Source organism: Salvelinus namaycush, chromosome 1, assembly GCF_016432855.1.
Source record: "Salvelinus namaycush isolate Seneca chromosome 1, SaNama_1.0, whole genome shotgun sequence".
NCBI classification, from domain to species: Eukaryota; Metazoa; Chordata; class Actinopteri; order Salmoniformes; family Salmonidae; genus Salvelinus; species Salvelinus namaycush.
In genome coordinates, this window is record NC_052307.1 from 9,150,045 (window position 1) to 9,169,316 (window position 19,272).

At 44.2% G+C, this 19,272-nt stretch overlaps 1 protein-coding gene across 2 annotated transcripts in view; it reads left to right on the forward strand.

Annotated features, from left to right (window-relative positions):
• Window positions 1-326: 326 nt before the first annotated feature.
• Window positions 327-19,272, forward strand: part of LOC120045589 (SH2B adapter protein 3-like) — a 57,084-nt gene continuing 38,138 nt past the window's right edge. Inside the window, exons 1-2 of one of the 2 annotated variants that reach the window (XM_038990526.1) lie at window positions 327-387; window positions 13,856-14,857. In XM_038990526.1, coding sequence (XP_038846454.1) covers window positions 13,883-14,857 — 975 coding nt within the window. In that variant the 5' untranslated portion in view covers window positions 327-387; window positions 13,856-13,882. The other variant, XM_038990608.1, reaches the window with a different exon arrangement.

The window sequence follows — 19,272 nt, forward strand, 5'->3', positions numbered from 1 at the left end:
CAGTCATCATTTCCTGCAATCAAATAAAATAAAATTGTATTGGTCACATACACATATTTTGCTGATGTTATTGCGGGTGTAGCGGAATGATTGTGTTCCTAGCTCCAACAGTGCAGCAGTATCTAACAATTCATAATACTTTCCAAAATGTGTCGTTAAGTCATCGTTAAGACCTCTGACTTCATCATTCATTTGATTTCACTGCCGTCATGTTCGTGCTTTTTTCTTTCCTTCAGTTCCGTACTTTTATTGTGAAGGTTTTTCTTAAACGTCACCCGGAACTGATGACCTCGATCTCGCCAATGCTGCTGGCTTCACACCAGCCAGTTTCGTTCCTGAAAACACATTCAACATGCGAGAGAAAGCAACGGGCGTTTGGGCTTGCAGGTACATTCTAAGTATATATGTATTATTATTATTATGTACCGAAGTTTGTTTTAGTTATTATAAATGTTTCACAACGCATATGGGTTATGCTACGTCCACGTTTTTGGTATGTCGTCGTGCTATGGGTGCACATCCAAGATAACAGAGAACGTGAGTATAGCCTATTGTCAAGAGCCTTGTGTCAAATTTGGTCTTGTTTCCGAAGTGCTCAAAACAGAGCGCCAATCGTTGGAATAAGTGTCGTTAAAAATCAGCTAGCTTGTTTGTAGTTAATTGTCCACACATAGTAGCTAATTTCATGAAAGTTGTATCATGAACTCCAACTGTGTTTAGCTAGCCACTGTAGAAATGTGTACATTTCTGGATTAAATTTAAAGGGCCGTCCTCTCCATCCCAGACGTGACTAAATGACTGGTTTGCCACTTCTTTTGGTAGTTTCTTGCAAAACATTTGATAACTAGCAAAGTTCTTCTCAGAAAGACAACCACGTCAGACCACAAACGGGATTTAGTTAAAATGTCCAAACTTTCCGAATGGTGATGTATTACTGGTTTTACTGTCACACACCTGTGACCTGTTCAGCAAGTTAACGTTGTGTAACGTTAATAAAGTGTTATGTAGAACTAACATGCCTCTCTGACATGTTGAAATAAGAAATCATGTATATCTGAAACGTTTGCCTACTGAATTACCTTGGGCTGTGTTCAGAAACATAGTAAATCTTTCATTATATGGAATTGATGTCGTTTTGAACACCTGGTTGGCATTAGTGAGTGCACATTGCAGATAGACATGGCATTATAAAGCCGGTATGATTCTTACTTGTCAGACATGCATGTGTTCTACTACATGTCTGTATGCTGTACAAGATGTTGCCTTCCTGAATGTGGGCCCCTTCTAGCTTTTTGCAACATTATGCAACTCTACTGAAGATAACCGAGCAGTAGTCAGCACAAAGTCCTTTGGTTTCTCAGAGGGTGGTTGTTTAACAATTTCTTAAAATATGTCACTTGCTGCTTGGGGGGCACACACAAAGATCAGAGACTTGGAATCCATACTGAATATCCCTTGGACCGGCTTGGACTGGCTATCAGCGTCCTTCTAAGAACTATGGGCGAGCTTCGTATGGATTTGCCCTTCACTAGAAGTAGCCTACTCTGTAGAGTCTCCGCAAACCGCTTTGTGACTGCACCACACACTGCATTTATTTATGCAAGTGTCAGTGATGTTTACTAAGGTGAATGCTTGGTGGGGTGTAAACCCAGCCTTAGCCTGAACCCCAAAATGTTACGGTTTGGATTAGGGCAATTCCATGGTAACTGAGCGATGCTGAGACTCAGATTTGTCACTTTAAAATGTCAAACAAAAATCAATAATTGCAAAGTTAAACAAACCATACAACTCTATGCACAAGGTCTACGTTTAACCATTTCCAGTGAAATTGTTTACAGAAACACATTTACTTGAAGAACAGTGCAGATATAAAGTTTGGTAACAGAATGATGGCACAAACAGCACAAAAAATATTTAGTAGTCCAATGCCTGACAAATTCATTCAAATTAGTTTTGCATAAGGCCAATGATTCTGACGATTCCGACAACAAATGTGTAAACATCAGAGTGACGTTATGTTTGAATTCCAGGCTATACCAAATAGGAGCAAATAAGCCTAGAAAGTTGAAGAGCGGTGTGCACGGTTTTAGGAGAACGTGACATCAATACGTAGGCCTATCTTTTGCAGAATGTTTAATTATGTCACCATCATTTACAGTATGTCCGTATTGGTGGATTTTGGTACCAGCTCACAAAAACCTGTTTGGGAATATTTTTGTTCTTACCTATGCTGGTTCCCAAAACTACTTGGTTTATAGGCTAATAGTTCTCTGCTATAGCCTATGTTTGAAATGTGTACACAAGCTCAATCGGCAGAATAAATGGCGTTCTGATGAGCTCTGTTGTGGGTGACTCGCATGGAAACATCAGTCGTATACATGATTACAGGATGCAGAAGAGAGGAACAATTGGGGAAGCTGGTGCTGTTGCACAATTCCTTTGTTATAGACTTAAATCAAAACAATAATTATCTCAGCAATGCTATAGGCCTAAGAGGTGTGTCAGAGCGTGCTCGTCTGCCTGAACCCAGCTTTTACACAAAACAAATCCTACGTTTTTCTCTTCAAAGTAGAGGTCTCTGGTGAGATTAAGTGATGAAAGGACTTCTTTAAAGTCTCTTGAAGGGCAAAATGAACTGCATCACTATGTTCACCTCTCTGTTCTAAACCTGCCACGTGTGCAGGTTTGTATGTGTTCTAGTTGCATGTTGTTAGGCTATGATGTTTCTTGCATGCCCACATGTATGCTTGTCTATTCCTGGTGCTTTTCACATCTCAAGCCCTTTGCAGACTCTGAAACTTTAAGACCGTAAGCACACATGGATCAGCTTCTGCCATGCATGAATACATGTCCTTTTAAAGAGATGTTATCACCAACTATGCTTTCCGTTCCATTAAGCGTTAACAAAAATTCCATAGATTTCACTGGTGCACGAGCTCTGACCCTCATCGGCCCTACAGTAATATAAGTGTAGATCAGTGTTTCTCAGCCTAGAGGCACTGCTGCCTAGTCTGTTGCTGACCACGGTGACCGGCCCCTCTTATTAGGGCCTAAGCTAGTTTTAATGTAAGGCTGTCCTTCTACCTCAAAGGAATGCTTATGTTGCGCCCTGGTACTTGAAGGTCATGAAACAAATAGAGAGCGAGAGAGAGAGCGGCTGAACCCCACACCCTCACAGTAAGTTTGGACCCCTCCCACAGGGGAACAGTGTGTTATGATCTGAGTTGGTGATATGCAAGCCCTCTCTCCAGCCCTGTGTGTTTGAGATGAGTGCTGCTCACTGGCAGACAGCTAGGGAGGGTTGCTTTGTGGTGTCTTGAGGCCTCACTGACTGACGGCTAGACAGCAGTAAAATGACAATAGCTAGACAGGCGTGTACCGGTACAGAGTCAATGTGCATGGGGGACCTGGTTAGTTGAGGTAATATGTACATGTAGGTAGAGTTATTAAAGTGACTATGCATAGATGATAACAACAGAGAGTAGCAGTGGTTTAAGGGGAGGGGGGGCAATGCAAATAGTCTGGGTAGCCATTTGATTAGGTGTTCAGTAGTCTTATGGCTTGGGGGTAGAAGCTGTTTAGAAGCCTGTTGGACCTAGACTTGGCGCTCCAGTACTGCTTGCCATGCGGTAGCAGAGAGAACCGTCTATGACTAGGGTGGCCGGAGTCTTTGACAATTTTTAGGGCATTCCTCTGACACCGCCTGGTATAGAGGTCCTGGATGGCAGGAAGCTTGGCCCCAGTGATGTACTGGGCCATTCGCACTACCCTCTGTACTGCCTTGCGTTCGGAGGCCGAGCAGTTGCCATACCAGGCAGTGATGCAACCAGTCAGGATGATCTCGATGGTGCAGCTGTAGAACCTTTTGAGGATCTGAGGACCCATGCCAAATCGTTTCAGTCTCCTGAGGGGAAATAGGTTTTGTGTTGCCCTCTTCACGACTGTCTTGGTGTGCTTGGACCATGTTAGTTTGTTGGTGATGTGGACACCAAGGAACTTGAAGCTCTCGACCTTCTCCAATGCAGCCCCGTCGATGAGAATGGGGCGTGCTCTGTCTTCTTTTTCCTGTAGTCCACAATCATCCTCTTTGTCTTGATCACGTTGAGGGGGAGATTTTTGGCGGTGTGGTGCCAGATAGGTTGTCTCGTCGTTGTCAGTGATCAGGCCTACCACTGTTGTCATCAGCAAACCTAATGATGGTGTTGGAGTCGTGCCTGGCAGTGCAGTCATGAGTGAACGGAGTACAGAAGGAGACTGAGCACCACCCCTGAGGGGCCACTGTGTTGAGAATCAGCGTGGCGGATGTGTTGTTACCTACCCTTACCACCTGGGGGTGGCCCGTCAGGAAGTCCAGGATCCAGTTGCAGACGGAGGTGTTTAGTCCCAGGGTCCTTAGCTTATTGATGAGCTTTGAGGGCACTATGGTTTTGAACCCTGTGCTATTCATTGACTACAGCTTTCTCACATAGGTGTTCCTTTTGTCCAGGTGAGAAAGGGCAGTGTGGAGTGCAATAGAGATGGCATCTTCTGTGGATCTGTTGAGGCGGTATGCAAATTGGAGTGGGTCTAGGGTTTCTGGGATAATGGTGTTGATGTGAGCCATGACCAACCTTTCAAAGCACTTCATGGCTACAGATGTGAATGCTACGTGTCGGTAGTCATTTAGGCAGGTTACCTTAGTGTTCTTGGGCACAGGCACTATGGTGATCTGCTTAAAACGTGTTGGTATTACAGACTCGGACAGGGAGTGGTTTGAAAATGTCAGTGAAGACACTTGCCAGTTGGTCAGCGCGTGCTCGGAGTACACGTCCTGGTAATCCGTCTGGCCCTGCGGCCTTGTGAATGTTGACCTGTTTAAAGGTCTTACTCACATCGGCTGCGGAGAGCGTGATCACACAGTCTTCCGGGAAACAGCTGGTTCTCTGATGCATGTTTCAGTGTTATTTGCCTCGAAGCGAGCATAGAAATAGTTTAGCTCATCTGGTAGGCTCATGTCACTGGGCAGCTCTTGGCTGTGCTTCCCTTTGTAGTCTGTAATGGTTTGCAAGCCCTGCCACATCCGACAAGCGTCATAGCATGTAGTACGATTCGATCTTAGTCCTGTATTGACGCTTTGCATGTTTGATGGTTCGCCGGAGGGAATAGTGCGATTTCTTATAAGCTTCAGGGTTAGAGCCCCGCTCCTTGAAAGCGGCAGCTCTAGCCTTTAGCTCAGTGCGGATGTTGCCTGTAATCCATGGCTTCTGGTTGGGGTATGTACGTACGGTCACTGTGGGGATGACGTCATCGATGCACTTATTGATGAAGCCAATGACTGATGTGGTGTACTCCTCAATGCCATCGGAGGAATCCCGGAACATATTCCAGCCTGTGCTAGCAAAACAGTCCTGTAGCTTAGCATCTGATTCATCTGACCACCTTTTTATTTGATCTAGTCACTGGTGATTCCTGCTTTAATTTTTGCAGGAATCAGGAGGATAGAATTATGGTCAGATTTGCCAAATGGAGGGTGAGGAAGAGCTTTGTATGTGTCTCTGTGTGTGGAGTAAAGGTGGTCCAGAGCTTTTTTCCCTCTGGTTGCACATTGAACATGCTGATAGAAATTTGGTCAAATGGATTTAAGTTTCCCTGCATTAAAGTCCCCGGCCACTAGGAGCGCCACCTCTGGGTGAGCGTTTTCTTGTTTGCTTATGGCGGAATACAGCTCATTTAATGCTGTCTTAGTGCCAGCTTCTGACTGTGGTGGTATGTAAACAGCTACGAAAAATACAGATAAACTCGCTTATCATGAGATACTCTACCTCAGGCGAGCAATAGCTCGAGACTTCCTTAGATATCGTGCACCAGCTGTTATTTGCAAAAATACATAGTCCGCCGCCCCTTCTCTTACCAGACGCCGCTGTTCTGTCCTGCCGATACAGCGTATAACCAGCTAGCTGTATGTTGGTAATGTCGTCGTTCAGCCACGTCTCCGTGATATTACAGTTTTGAATGTTTCATTGGTAGTTTAATCTTCCGCGTAGGTCATCTATTTTTATGTACTACTGTACACATGCATGGCAGGAGAGAAGACTATGATTTGTGTGTGCGTATGTACTATGTAGGAACCCATGTGTTGAGGTGGGGGGGTCTTTGTGTGTCTATGGAAACAGTAATGAGAGACTTGTTTGTTTTTGTAAGTGGGTATTGATTGTAGGCCTATAAGTAGGTAGTGTAGCCTACATGCAGTGCTGTTGTGGTTTACTTGAGTGTTGAGGCTCTCTACTCAATTTGAATGAGCTTGGAGGTTCATGCTTTGAAAATATGAGAAACTTCAATTGATAAAAGACAGAATCATTGAAAGATTTTGTGTATATGTGGTGGGTGGGTATCAAGACAAGTCAGCAGCCTACAGTAAGACAGGAAGTGGAGTGGAGAAGCGGAAGTAGGAACTCTCAAACACAGGCATGTGCACAGACAGGGCTCTACCTGCCCCGTTACCCTTCCAGTCTCCAACAGACAGGGCTCTACCTGCCCCGTTACCCTTCCAGTCTCCAACACAGAGCTCTACCTGCCCCTTGGTCCTTTCAGTCTCTAAAGTGCCCTTTTCAGTGGCGGTATAATTTCCCCCAAAATGATATTTTTTTTAAAAATACATTCTTTGGCATTGTTGTTCAACCCACTGCCCTCAAATCAGCCTTAAATGATCATCTATGCTTCAGAACCAAACAGTTGTGCGTCTTGATTGTTGACCAATGACCAGTCCTCAGCATTGGTGCACAAAGGCGGGCGCGCATATCCAGATTATTGACCAGAAATAACTTCTTTCATTTCCTCCCGTTTTGCCTGCCAAAAACAGAGTAGGTCTACGTTTATCACCCATATAAAATACAGTTTAGCAATCCACTACTGACTCATCTTAGCCAGAGCAATCTACTACTGACTCATTTTAGCCAGAACAATAGGCTACCTGGCGATTTGATTGATAATTTTTACATTTCAGATAGGCCTAGCTTGGGTGGCTACTGGCTATAGATAAGCAGCCAGAACATCGCACCGCCTTCAATATTATGGGATGATATTTGTGAGGAAGAACTACCGGGCTGGCACTCTGCAGGCAGGCTGCCTTCCAAAGACAGAACATGCTTTTCTTCTTTACAAGTTGGCCGTGTGATTTTTCTTGCTCTGGACTCCAGAGAAATGACATGATATACAGTGCCTTCAGAAAGTATTCTGAAGTATTTTTACACATTTTCTTATGTTACAACCTAAATTTAAAATTTATGAAATTAAGATGTTTTTACATTTTTTATCACTGGCTTACACACAATACCCCATAATGTCGAAGTGGAATTATGTCTTTAGACATTTTTACAAATGTAATAAAAAAATGAAAAAAATAATGTCTTGAGTCTAAGTATTCAACCCATTTGTTATGGCAAGCCTTAATAAGTTCAGGAGTACACATTTGGTTAAACAAGTCACATAAGTTGCATGGAATCACTATGTTCAATAATAATGTTTACCATGATTTTATAGATGAGTGAGGTCTGAATTTTTAATTCAGACTAACACAACAAAAAGTGAAATAAGTCAAGGGGTATGAATACTTTCTGAAGGCACTGTATCCCAAGCTGATATTGGCTGCTAACATGATTGACTTTCAGCTCTAAATGTAGGTGTAAAACACAGTTTATTTCTGTAGCCTAGATTGCATTTTGTAAATGCATTACTGTTTATGACTGTAATAACAGGCTACCGGTACATTTGCACAGGGATTGTGCGCGCATGTTTGCAAGCTTTGTATCATTCCTTTTTGGGGGTCGTGGGTCAAAAAGTTTGAAAACCACTGGGATACATGATGGTGACAACAAATGGAGTTGGGTTGGATATGGTCATGGTAGGCTACAGTATTTCTGACCATCTTCTATTTTGACTGGAATTGTGTTGGTCATTGGTAATAAGTGCAGAATTTATTCCAGTTCAAAATAGTTGAGCAAAATACTTTACTCATCTGATTACTGCTTTCCCCTCTTCTTGGAAGAATTGCTCAACTAGTGGTTCCTTGGACCAGTAGCCTAACAGATGGATGGGGAACCCCTGGTTTGACGTATGCTGACTACTCTGTTTGAGTTCTGATAAGAGTTGGCTCTTGACCTGTTTCTTGGCATATGACTGTGTAGCTTACTTGGTGACTGACTGATTTAATTTGCGTGAGGAGTGGAGTAACTTGTTTGTCTGGCAGGACTGAGTCCACTCCAATGGCCTCTAACCATCCATGCCCCAGGGCTGAGTCCACTCCAATGGCCTCCAACCATCCGTGCCCCAGGGCTGAGTCCACTCCAATGGCCTCCAACCATCCGTGCCCCAGGGCTGAGTCCACTCCAATGGCCTCCAACCATCCGTGCCCCAGGGCTGAGTCCACTCCAATGGCCTCCAACCATCCGTGCCCCAGGGCTGAGTCCACTCCAATGGCCTCCAACCATCCGTGCCCCAGGGCGTGTCTTTGATTAGCTGTGGGAGGTGTCCTCTTTCATTCTCCACTCGGTTTGATTATTAAAAGATAATCACGAGTTTTGATTAAAAAAAATATCATTAAATGCATGATGAAATAATTACATTCAAATCATTGTTTATAGATTTTTTTAATGGAAATTTCAAAGCCCAAAACAGTGAACTTTCAATTGCCAAAACAATATTCCATCGTCTCTGTCAGGTCCACATTGGGTAGACATCACTAGGACATTTCTATGAATAGTACAATATTTCAGTTGTGTATATTACTTTTTATTTGATGACTTTGTCTTTCATTCCTTCAAAGTCATCCTTTCTCATCTCTGCTCAGGCAGCAGCAGTCAGCCAGACAACATTATCTCTGTTCTCCCCATACTGTACTGTCTTCAGTCATCCTCTCATCTCTGCTCAGGCAGTAGCAGTCAGCCAGACAACATTATCTCTGTTCTCCCCATACTGTACTGTCTTTAGTCATCCTCTCATCTCTGCTCAGGCAGTAGCAGTCAGCCAGACAACGTTATCTCTGTTCTCCCCATACTGTACTGTCTTCAGTCATCCTATTTAGCTCGCCTGAGTATGCTGCAGAGCTGTCTGACAATAATTTTACTAGTTCTTCAAAGTAGATAAGGCACACTTTCATGAACTGTCTATATCCCTCTCTCTCATGGTTGTGTACTTTCTTCTCTCTAATGCGGTTCGCGGGCTGCGTGCATTCTGTGTGCATCTACGTAGCAGGTGTAGAAGTGCATCCATCTCTGTCCGAGTCGGAAAGAACAGGCGCAATAGATTATGGTCGTTGTAGTTATCACGTTTTCGCGCTGAACTACGTTGAACAACTCCCTTCAGCCCAGCGTCCCACATACTTCTTGACTTGATTTTTCTCTAATGATTTGATTTCTCTCTTGTTGGAAATGGCGCGTTAGGTTTTCATGATGAATAAAGGGGTGCTTGAGGTGAATAATATAACCGGAAAGTACCTGCTTAGGCCAGATGGTTCAGTAGTAGGGAGGGGCTAAATCTACTGTCTTCACTAGTTCAGATTTTGCCACTTCCTCCAACCAAAGTAAACAAAGTAGCTAGCTAGCGCACACAAGATTTGCTTCTGCATTCCCAGATTAAAACTTTCACGGTATTTGTTAGCATAGCATTAGGCTACTAGATATGCTTGTGCTAGCTGAAGCATGCCAAATTTGCTTTTGGACTGTAGAACAGCTTATTTCCTTTCTTTTTATTGCATTTTTTTTGTTAGTGTGCTTGCTGAAAGCAAAAACACTTGTTATTCGCCACACCTTTTGTTATTGGCCTATCGATTTTGCCTTAAACGCCATAACAGTAAAAGCTACCAACACCAAAACAACTTTCACAACCATAAATACTTTAGGACAAGCAAGCACACACACACACTTTCTTTAGGAAATGTTAATGTTTCTGTATTGTAAACTATTCATTCCGTCAGTTCCCTCTCTCACCCCTCACTATCTGACACAGGGAAAATCCTTACTTGTTCCCTGCATTTGGCTTGGCCTTCGCTACTTCATTCTCTATTTTCTAAATCTGGGAAATTGTGGAGTTGTTTCAGTGCGTCATAAGAATAGCTACATTGTGTTGTGTGGAGCTTGCATTGTTGTGAGTAAGCATGTTGAAGGACTGGGGACAAAGGTTAGGAATTATGTCCCTCTTCTGCCAAAGTGTAATCCACTACTTTGGTAAAGTACCCATAAGCTACTAGAGAGGTAGAGAAAAGGTCCAGTTGCCGTTGAGATATAGACTCATCCCACTAGAAGCCTATACTTTACAACCACTTTTTCATAATATATTCATTATTGCTTTACGCACATGGACAACGAGTTGACACAGAAAACAGAACATAGCCTAAGCCTACACATCCCGGCCTACACCGATATGCTCTCGTTGCCGTGTAACGGCCAGCTGACAGACCCGTCTCGTTGCCGTGTAACGGCCAGCTGACAGACCCGTCTCGTTGCCGTGTAACGGCCAGCTGACAGACCCGTCTCGTTGCCGTGTAACGGCCAGCTGACAGACCCGTCTCGTTGCCGTGTAACGGCCAGCTGACAGACCCGTCTCGTTGCCGTGTAACGGCCAGCTGACAGACCCGTCTCGTTGCCGTGTAACGGCCAGCTGACAGACCCGTCTCGTTGCCGTGTAACGGCCAGCTGACAGACCCGTCTCGTTGCCGTGTAACGGCCAGCTGTCCGACCCGTCTCGTTGCCGTGTAACGGCCAGCTGACAGACCCGTCTCGTTGCCGTGTAACGGCCAGCTGTCCGACCCGTCTCGTTGCCGTGTAACGGCCAGCTGACCGACCCACTTTGTGTTTCAGCTTCCTCTCTGGCTCAGGGTAGTGAACTGAATGAGAGCTGGCTCCCACAGTTTCCAGGCCAGGGTACTGTAGGGTACGGTTTGTGTTGGAGACGGTTGCCAGGGCAGGGCAGGGTTTCCTGTTCCTGAGATTGCTGCCTTAGTGCCACTGGTCGCTAGACCTTTCTTTTGTCTCAGTGAGTCTGCCACCTGGGTTCTCTCCCTTCCTCCGAGAGCCAGGCCAAAGCACATGAGGCTTTTACATACCCACTTCTCTTGGTTCCCTGCTTGTCAGTGTTTTGTACTTCCTTAGAAACACCTTGCATTCAAACACCAAACCTGTGCAATATGGAGAATCAACAACACCATTTGGGATTGGATCAAAGTTATTGTGTGGTAATAGGGGATGGCTACTCTGACAGTTGTTCATGTAGGCTAATAGTACAGGGGATGGGGTAGATGTCTTTCTCTTGCGTAAAACAGCCTTAATAAAACAGTCAGGATTCTCTCTGTGTCATGCTAAGTTCAAGGTGAGTGTTTGTCATCTGACGAGGATGAGCTCTTCACTGGGTCCACTGCAGCAGGCTTGAGGAGGGAGGGATCTTCTGTCTACTCCATGGCCTAAAGTAACCACCGTTCCCAACGGGGGTCACATGGAACACTGTTTAGTGTGTGAGCACAGATACCGACCTATGAGATATAATTATGTCCACCCTGTTTAGAGGGCTTCCACTAGGATGACGTGAGGGTTGTGTTGCTGCTCTGCCTCCAGTAGGCCAGGGCAGTGTCACTGGACAGTGGACAGTGTCACTGGAGGGTTAGGACAGTGTCACACGGCTGAGCCCAAAGGGAATGCAGGGGGACAGACAGCCTAGGGCGAGGCAGGCACACAGTGAAGGAGAGGAAGTGTGTCTTGCAGTGCTGGAGGCTGCTGAGTCATGGCTGGGCTGGCTACACTGATAGAAACAGCCATCTGGGGGCCAGCGGCAGGGGTGGGAGTACCAGCGGGAGCATGCGTACAGGGGCTTTGGGGGCGGAGAAGAATGGTAGTGGGACATTGATGGTTGGTGATGCAATATTTCTGGATGCTGTCAACGCCTCTGACACACATTGTGACGTCTCTGTCCACCGTGTGAAAAACACATCACGTATGGTGGAGGTTGAGTTTCGTCAGCCTTGGTCTTCTATCTCGAGGGAGGGAGAGGCCATAGAGAACAGCCTAGGGTGTTTATTGACACCATTAGGCCTTATCATGAGACCCCCCTCTTAAATAAGGAGAAGTCCCCAGTTGTAGCATCCATTTGAGAAATGCTGAAGCCAACTTCCTCAATCTGCCCTTCATTCACTCTCACATTACTATATTGGCTCCATTCATGTGTGGCCTTTTCCCTGTGTAAAGCGTATAAAACTGATCTGGGTTTAATCTAATCAGGTTTTATTGCTCTCCTCTACCCCCACCATGCTGCTCCATGCCTCAGCGCTCGCTAACAGAGGGAGAGCATCAGAGATGTGGCGTCCCAGTAACAAGGATTACTGTTGTTTCTAACCCTCAGCAGGCAGCGGAACAGGGAACAAGGCAGATCTCAGTTTTGGTTCTGTAATACTACACATTATTCAAAAACCAACAAAACTCAGTGCTGGAATTATGTACTTCCATGGTGTATTAAACAATAATTTCCACATTGCTGCAAAGTTGGAAAAATTGTATGTAGAGTAGGGTCTACTGGCAAGGAAGTATTTCACTGTTAGTCTACACCTGTTTTACAAAGCATGTGACAAATAAATGTGATTATTCATAAGACAAATTAAATTTATCAGAGTTAGGCCTATTTGCGTCATCAAATCACATGTTATTTGTCACATGCTTCGTAAACAATAGATGCAGACTTACACTGAAATGCTTACTTATGGGCCTTTGCCAACAATGCAGAGACAATATATAGAACTAATAGAAACATAATAAATACACAATGAGTAACAATAGCGGGGCTGTATACACTGGGTAGCAGTATGGAGTCGATGTGCAGGGGTACGAGGTAGTTGAGGTAGATATGTAAATATAGCTAGGAGTAAAGTGTCAAGACTACTGTATCATCCAGGGTTGAGCCTTTTTTAGTAATTTGTGTAGTTGAGGCATGACGTTCTTGTCAATGTAGGCTACCTTTCCCTTATTAGTGTGCTAGCTCAAAGCAAGAATACTCAATCTTACATGTACTCTTAATATTATCTGTTTTCTTCCATAAGCTCCAGTGCTTGAACCATTTTTTTTTTTTTTTTTACATTATTTTTTTTTATATATGTTAACTTAAAAAGTGAAAATGTCATGTCTGTTTGGGATGTTACACCAACAAAGGAGTTACTGCAAACAACCACCACTGTTTTCCCCCTCAGACATCAATGCACGTGCGATAGAACAGTAGAATAGGTACAGAATTTTTCTTTAAAAAGCTGCTCCACTCCATTTAGTCAACAAAACAATAAGGTGCTGGGATGAACAGTTTCTACTATAGCCATATTCACATTAAATCCAATGCATTTCAATGACCATAGTGATACATAGACTTACTTTGCTACAACCATAAAGACTTTAAGACAAGCAAGCAAACACATTTTCTTCAGGAAATATACTTTTATAGTTTGACTGAGGCTACTATAATCATTTGTTCTCTCCAGTAACTTTTTCTCTTTGGTTGATATTCAATTTGCTCTGAATCTTCTTCATGAAGGATGTAGTGTAGTGTTTGGCCCATCTCCCAATAAATCATATGACATCATTATGTGTAGCAGTTAACCTGTAATCAAATTGAATTTGTTGAAATTAGATTTATGGTAGATAAATCTCCTTCTCCGAATGTCCACGTGTCGTGCATGGTACTTTTCCTCTACTTTGGTCTTCGGTGTCTGTTAAAGTAGAAGGTTTTAAATTGAATTAAATAGACCTTTGGTCTGTATCAATTGTTATATCTCAAATGTAAGTGAATGTATTAAAATGGCCCCTTTTAATAATATCTCTCTCTCTCTCCCACCAACACATCTCATTTGTAGTGATTCTCAGCTGTTCTGGTTACTGCAATGAATGGTAACACTATCCATCAGGCTACGACCACAGCTTCGGTTTCAGCGCCTCGTGGCTGGAGGGAGTTCTGCGAGTTGCATGCCATTGCCACGGCCCGAGAACTAGCCAACCACTACTGGAACTTTGCCAGGGAGTGGCCAGTGCACGATGTCGTCCCACCAGACAGCTTCTCCAAGCAGTTCAATGAGCTGTTCCAGCAGCACTTCCACAGTGAGGTGGCCAAAGAACTCCCTGTATCGACCCCTCCCCCCCTTCCCCCTCCCCCCATGATGGGCCGGCTCCGCATCACCACCACCTCCGGGGCACTGGACTACAGGGAGGCGGGCCGGCCTGGCGTGCTGGCCCCAAAGACGGAGCCCGTGCCGACGAGCCGGGAGCAGGGGAACCCCATCCGGTGCTCGGCAGCCAACCCGGTGCTACGAGCTCGAGCTCCCATCCGGAGCCGCAGCCAGGAGGAGGTGTCTGTGTCGGAGGGGCGGCCTGCATCTGAACGGTACACCCCCACCTCGACTTCCTTCTCCACTGCTGCTGAAGTTACGCACTTCTCTGTCAGCCAGATCAGGAAAAGCGTGTGCCGTCTCTTTAAGAAGCGCCCGCCGCCCCTTCAGGACCTGCAGCCCAGCAGGCCGGTGGACAGGGGAATGGGTGGGGCACTGGAGGAAGTGACGGCCTTATCGTCGTCAGCGCTGTCTGGGAACCCCTCCCACGAGACCACGCCCTCTGCCTTCCCCACGTTGACGGCGAGCCACTTCCTAGAACGGCTGAATAGCAGGTTTGTCCGTAGGCAGAGTGGGAAGCGCAGGCCGCAGGCTGCAAGCAGCTGCAAGGAGGGCCAGCTGAAGTACCTGGTGGTTGACGACACTATCTCGGACACACAGCATCGCTGGCAGCGCTGCCGCCTGCTTGTGAGGAAGATCAGAGAGGGCCTGGCAGGAGAGAGGTTCCAGCTGGAGCTCTACGACCCCCCCAAGGTAAACTAAAGCCACCTGATTCCAGCTGCTGGACTGGGCTCTCCCCTACCACTAAATTCTTCTGATTCTTTCTGTTGGGCTTTTATCTTATCAAACTGGGCTTCACCTACTGTAGGCAATTGCTGCTTTAGGAGTGCTGATCATTTAGCAGTGACGTTTCTGACCAGGGTTTGGTTGTCCCTGGTTGTCCCTGATAGGTCCCCTACCCATGCCCTGTACCAATTTCAAAGGACTTCTATTATTCCTATCTGACGATTGTCTTGTTTGGTGACGATTGTTTTGTTTTGTGAGATGTGCGTGAGAAATGAACATAGTTTAGGCTGCTCCACCTACACTGGCTGTCAAATGCAAATGATCTAAAGCTTGACATGAAAGTTTCAGTTCAGCTGACCTCCCACACTGTTTCCTGTCTCTGCTGCAATGTACTTCTCTGGGCAGTAACCATGTTGGGCTGTTGTTTTCAGTGTTAACATGAGTAACTTCACAAGGTCTGTAGAGAAGCCTGATAGGCTCTTAATGTAGCCTATATCAAGCCTCTGTACTGTCAGAAATATAATCTGCATGCTACGGAGCAGAAGTGTTACTGCGTCTGTTTTGAGATGTACTCGTCTGAACGGAAGGAGAGAACCATAGCTGGCCGGGCCAACACACAACCCCAGGGAAGTGAGTGGGCAGGCTGCTGGATTCACACACCCAGTTTTACGTAGCCTGGGGGTAGTTGCAAGCCGCACATAGCAGGCTGCCCGTGTCAGATTGTCAGAGCTGGAAAACCAAGCAACCTTTTTAGAGAACATTAAAACCAGATATTTGTAAACCAGTCGTGGATGTAGGCCCGAGAGTTTTTGGTTAAGCACAAGGCTTTGAAAAGGCTGTACTAATAATGTATATTTAGAAGGCAGCTCTGCCAGCATCTGGTGTTTTAGCACAACCAAGTGCACATTTGTTGCTAAAGACTGTTTGATTGAGAGATTTAATGCTGCAGCTCCATTAAGTCTTCCACTCAGAAGTGTGTGTGTGTGTGTGTGTGTGTGTGTGCTTGTGGAGGCCTTGCACTATTTCTGTGGAATCTTGGCAATGCTCAAAGCCAGAGAATATCTGTAGACCGTAGCACACAAACATTGACATTCCCTCATACTGTAGAGGCCCTCACAAATATATATGAACATTAAAGGATCACTTTACAACAACAAAACACGTTTAGTATTTTGTTCATTAGTCAACTGTTGGCCATGTCAGCAGTGAAGTTTTCAAGATATCAAATTATATAAAACGCATCATCACACCACTGACCATACGTTCTTACCCGGTCGTTCATATGTATTTCTTTCTCTTGTGCGCTCTCTCTCGAATAGATAATAAACATAATTTCGGATTTGTTATTTAACTTAATAGTAAACATAGCACTCACAAAGTTTCAAAAGAATATAGACATTTCAAATGTTATTAATGCTATGTACAGTATTGTAACAATGTGCAAATAGTTGAAGTACAGAACGGAAAATGGACAGATACATATATACTGAACAAAAATATAAACACAACATGTAAAGTGTTGGTCCCATGTATCATGAGCTGAAATAAATGGTCCCAGAAATGTTTAATATGTACAAAAAGCTTATTTCTCTGAAATGTTGTGCACAAATTTGTTTACATCCCTGTTAGTGAGCATTTATCCTTTTCCAAGATAATTCATCCATCCGCAAATCAAGAAGCTGATTAAACAGCATGATCATTACACAGGTGCAATTTGTGGTTGCGGCGGGGGGGGGGGGGGGCTGGCTGAGGAATATTTATGTCTGTAATAAAGCCTTTGTGGGGCACTTCAATTGACTGATTTCGTTCTATGAATTGTTACTCAGAAAAATAGTAGATTGTTGCATGTTGCTTTTATGTTTTTTGTTCAGTATAGTTTATATTTACAATGGTGTTTGTGCTTCACTGGTTGCCCTTTTCAGTGTAATCTGAGGGAAATATGTGTCTTTAATATGGTCATACATTTGGCAGGAGGTTAGGAAGTGCAGCTCAGTTTCCACCTCATTTTGTGGGCACATAGCCAGTCTTCTCTTGAGAGCCAGGTCTGCCATGCTCACTGAGTCTGTACATTGTCAAAGCTTTCCTTAATTTTGAATCAGGGAAGGACATTCTACAAGCACTTACACAAATGACTGAGAAATTGATGATAAAAAGATTGTGTGGGCTGTTTTGTTAGACTTCAGTGCGGCTTTTGACATCATCGATCATAGTCTGCTGCATATGTGTTATGGCTTTACACCCCCTGCTATATTGTGGATGAAGAGTAACCTGTCTAACAGAACACAGAGGGTGTTCTTTAATGGAAGCCTCTCCAACATAATCCAGGTAGAATCAGGCATTCCCCAGGGCAGCTGTCTAGTCCTCTTGCTTTTTTTCAATCTTTACTAATGACATGCCACTGCCTCAGAACAGGGCAGCAGGGTGTGCCCTCGGATGTACACAGAGTTAACATGAATAATATGTCAATCTCCTGGCTCAAAGTGGAGGAGAGATTGAGTTAATCACTACTTGTATTTGTGAGAGGTGTTGAAGGTACCGAGCTGTCTGTTTGAACTACTGGCACACAGCTCGGACACCCATGCATACCCCACAAAACATGCCACAAGAGGTGTCTTCACAGTCCCCAAGTCCAGAACAGACTGTGAGACGCACAGTACTACGTAGAGCCATGACTACATGGAACTCTATTCCACATCAAGTAACTGATGCAAGCAGTAGAATCAGATTTTTAAAAACGATAAATACACTTTATGGAATAGCGGGGACTGTGAAGCAACTCAAACACAGACACATGCATACACACGATTACATACGCACTGGACACACACACACAGATTTGGTATTGTAGATATGTGGTAGTGGTGGAGTAGGGGCCTGAGGGCACATAGTGTGTTGTGAAATCTCTGAATGTTTTGTAATGTTTTGAAAATTGTATAACTGCCTTAATTTTGCTGGACCATAGGAAGAGGCAGCAACTAATGGGGATCCATAATATATACAAATACAGTGGTCAGGCATTCTCCCACTGTGTACTCTCTGTTCAGGGCCAAATATAATTTCAGTTTGCTCTGTTTTTTGGTTAGTTCTTACCATTGTGTCAAGTAATTATCTTTTTGTTTTATGATTTGGTTCCGTCTAATTGTGTTGATGTCCTGGGGCTCTGTGGGGTCTTATTGTGTTTGTGAACAGAGCCCCAGCGCTAGCTTCATCTCTCTGTAGGTGATGGCTTTTGTTATGGAATGTTTGGGAATCGCTTCCTTTTAGGTGGTTGTAGAATTTAACGGTTCTTTTCTGGATTTTGATCATTAGCGGGTATCGTCCTAATTCTGCTCTACATGCATTATTATAATTTTTTGTACGTTGTACACAAAGGATATTTTTGTAGAATTCTGCATACAGTCTCAATTTGTTGTTTGTCCCATTTTGTGAATTATTGGTTGGTTAACAGACCCCAGACCTCACAACTGTAGAGGGCAATGGGTTCTGCAGGGCCGGTGCCAGAATGAATCAGATGGACGGGTTTTTGATTTCTGTAGGCGAGCCAGTTTTTTTCACTGGACCTCCTGTGTGCGCACGCTTGCGCATTCACAAATTTTGTTAATGGGTGTTCGTAATGAAGACCATAGGCAGCTCATGAGTTTCAAGTTTGGGGAAACTTACAATTTATCCTACCAATTCTACCGATCTGGGTGCCAGTTATGATTATTTTTAAATGTGTATTTTCGTGGAACGGTTTCATTTCAATAATAACACTTTCCTGTGGTTAGTCATAAAAATCAATCAAAATGATAAAAATCTAAGTTAAAATTAAACTAATGCAATAGCACCAGCCTTTTCCATATGGACACATTGATACACCATGATCCATTGTCGGCTAAAGAAATTTGCGCATGGAAGTCAGAGATAGCTTAAAGGCCAGTGCAGCAGTAGGCCTATAACTTCCGTCAACTAGGCCTAAAGTCGACATAAAAACAGTAGAAAATATCCTGATGAAAGATCCAGAATTTTCAATCGCATTAATCTCTACTCTGCCTGTCTGCCTGCCTTTCTATCTGTCTTGACTTGACTATCGTTAGTGAAGTGCAACATTGTATCAACTCAGCAGGTTGGCATCTCAGGCGTGTCAAGTAATTATCTTTTTGTTTTCTTATGATTTGGTTCCGTCCCTCAACGTTATCATGGCAGAGAAACTACACACATACTCATTGCTCACATGGAGCACTCCAAACAAAAGACAATGGAAAAAAATGGATAACTCCTTAATGATGGTTATGAAATAAATCAAAACTTGTTTCTCACAATTGTAGCAGGTTGTGAACTCTGCAAAGAACGTTTCCACTCTGAGAATGAGAACGATAAAGGATGGGGATTAACAATACATC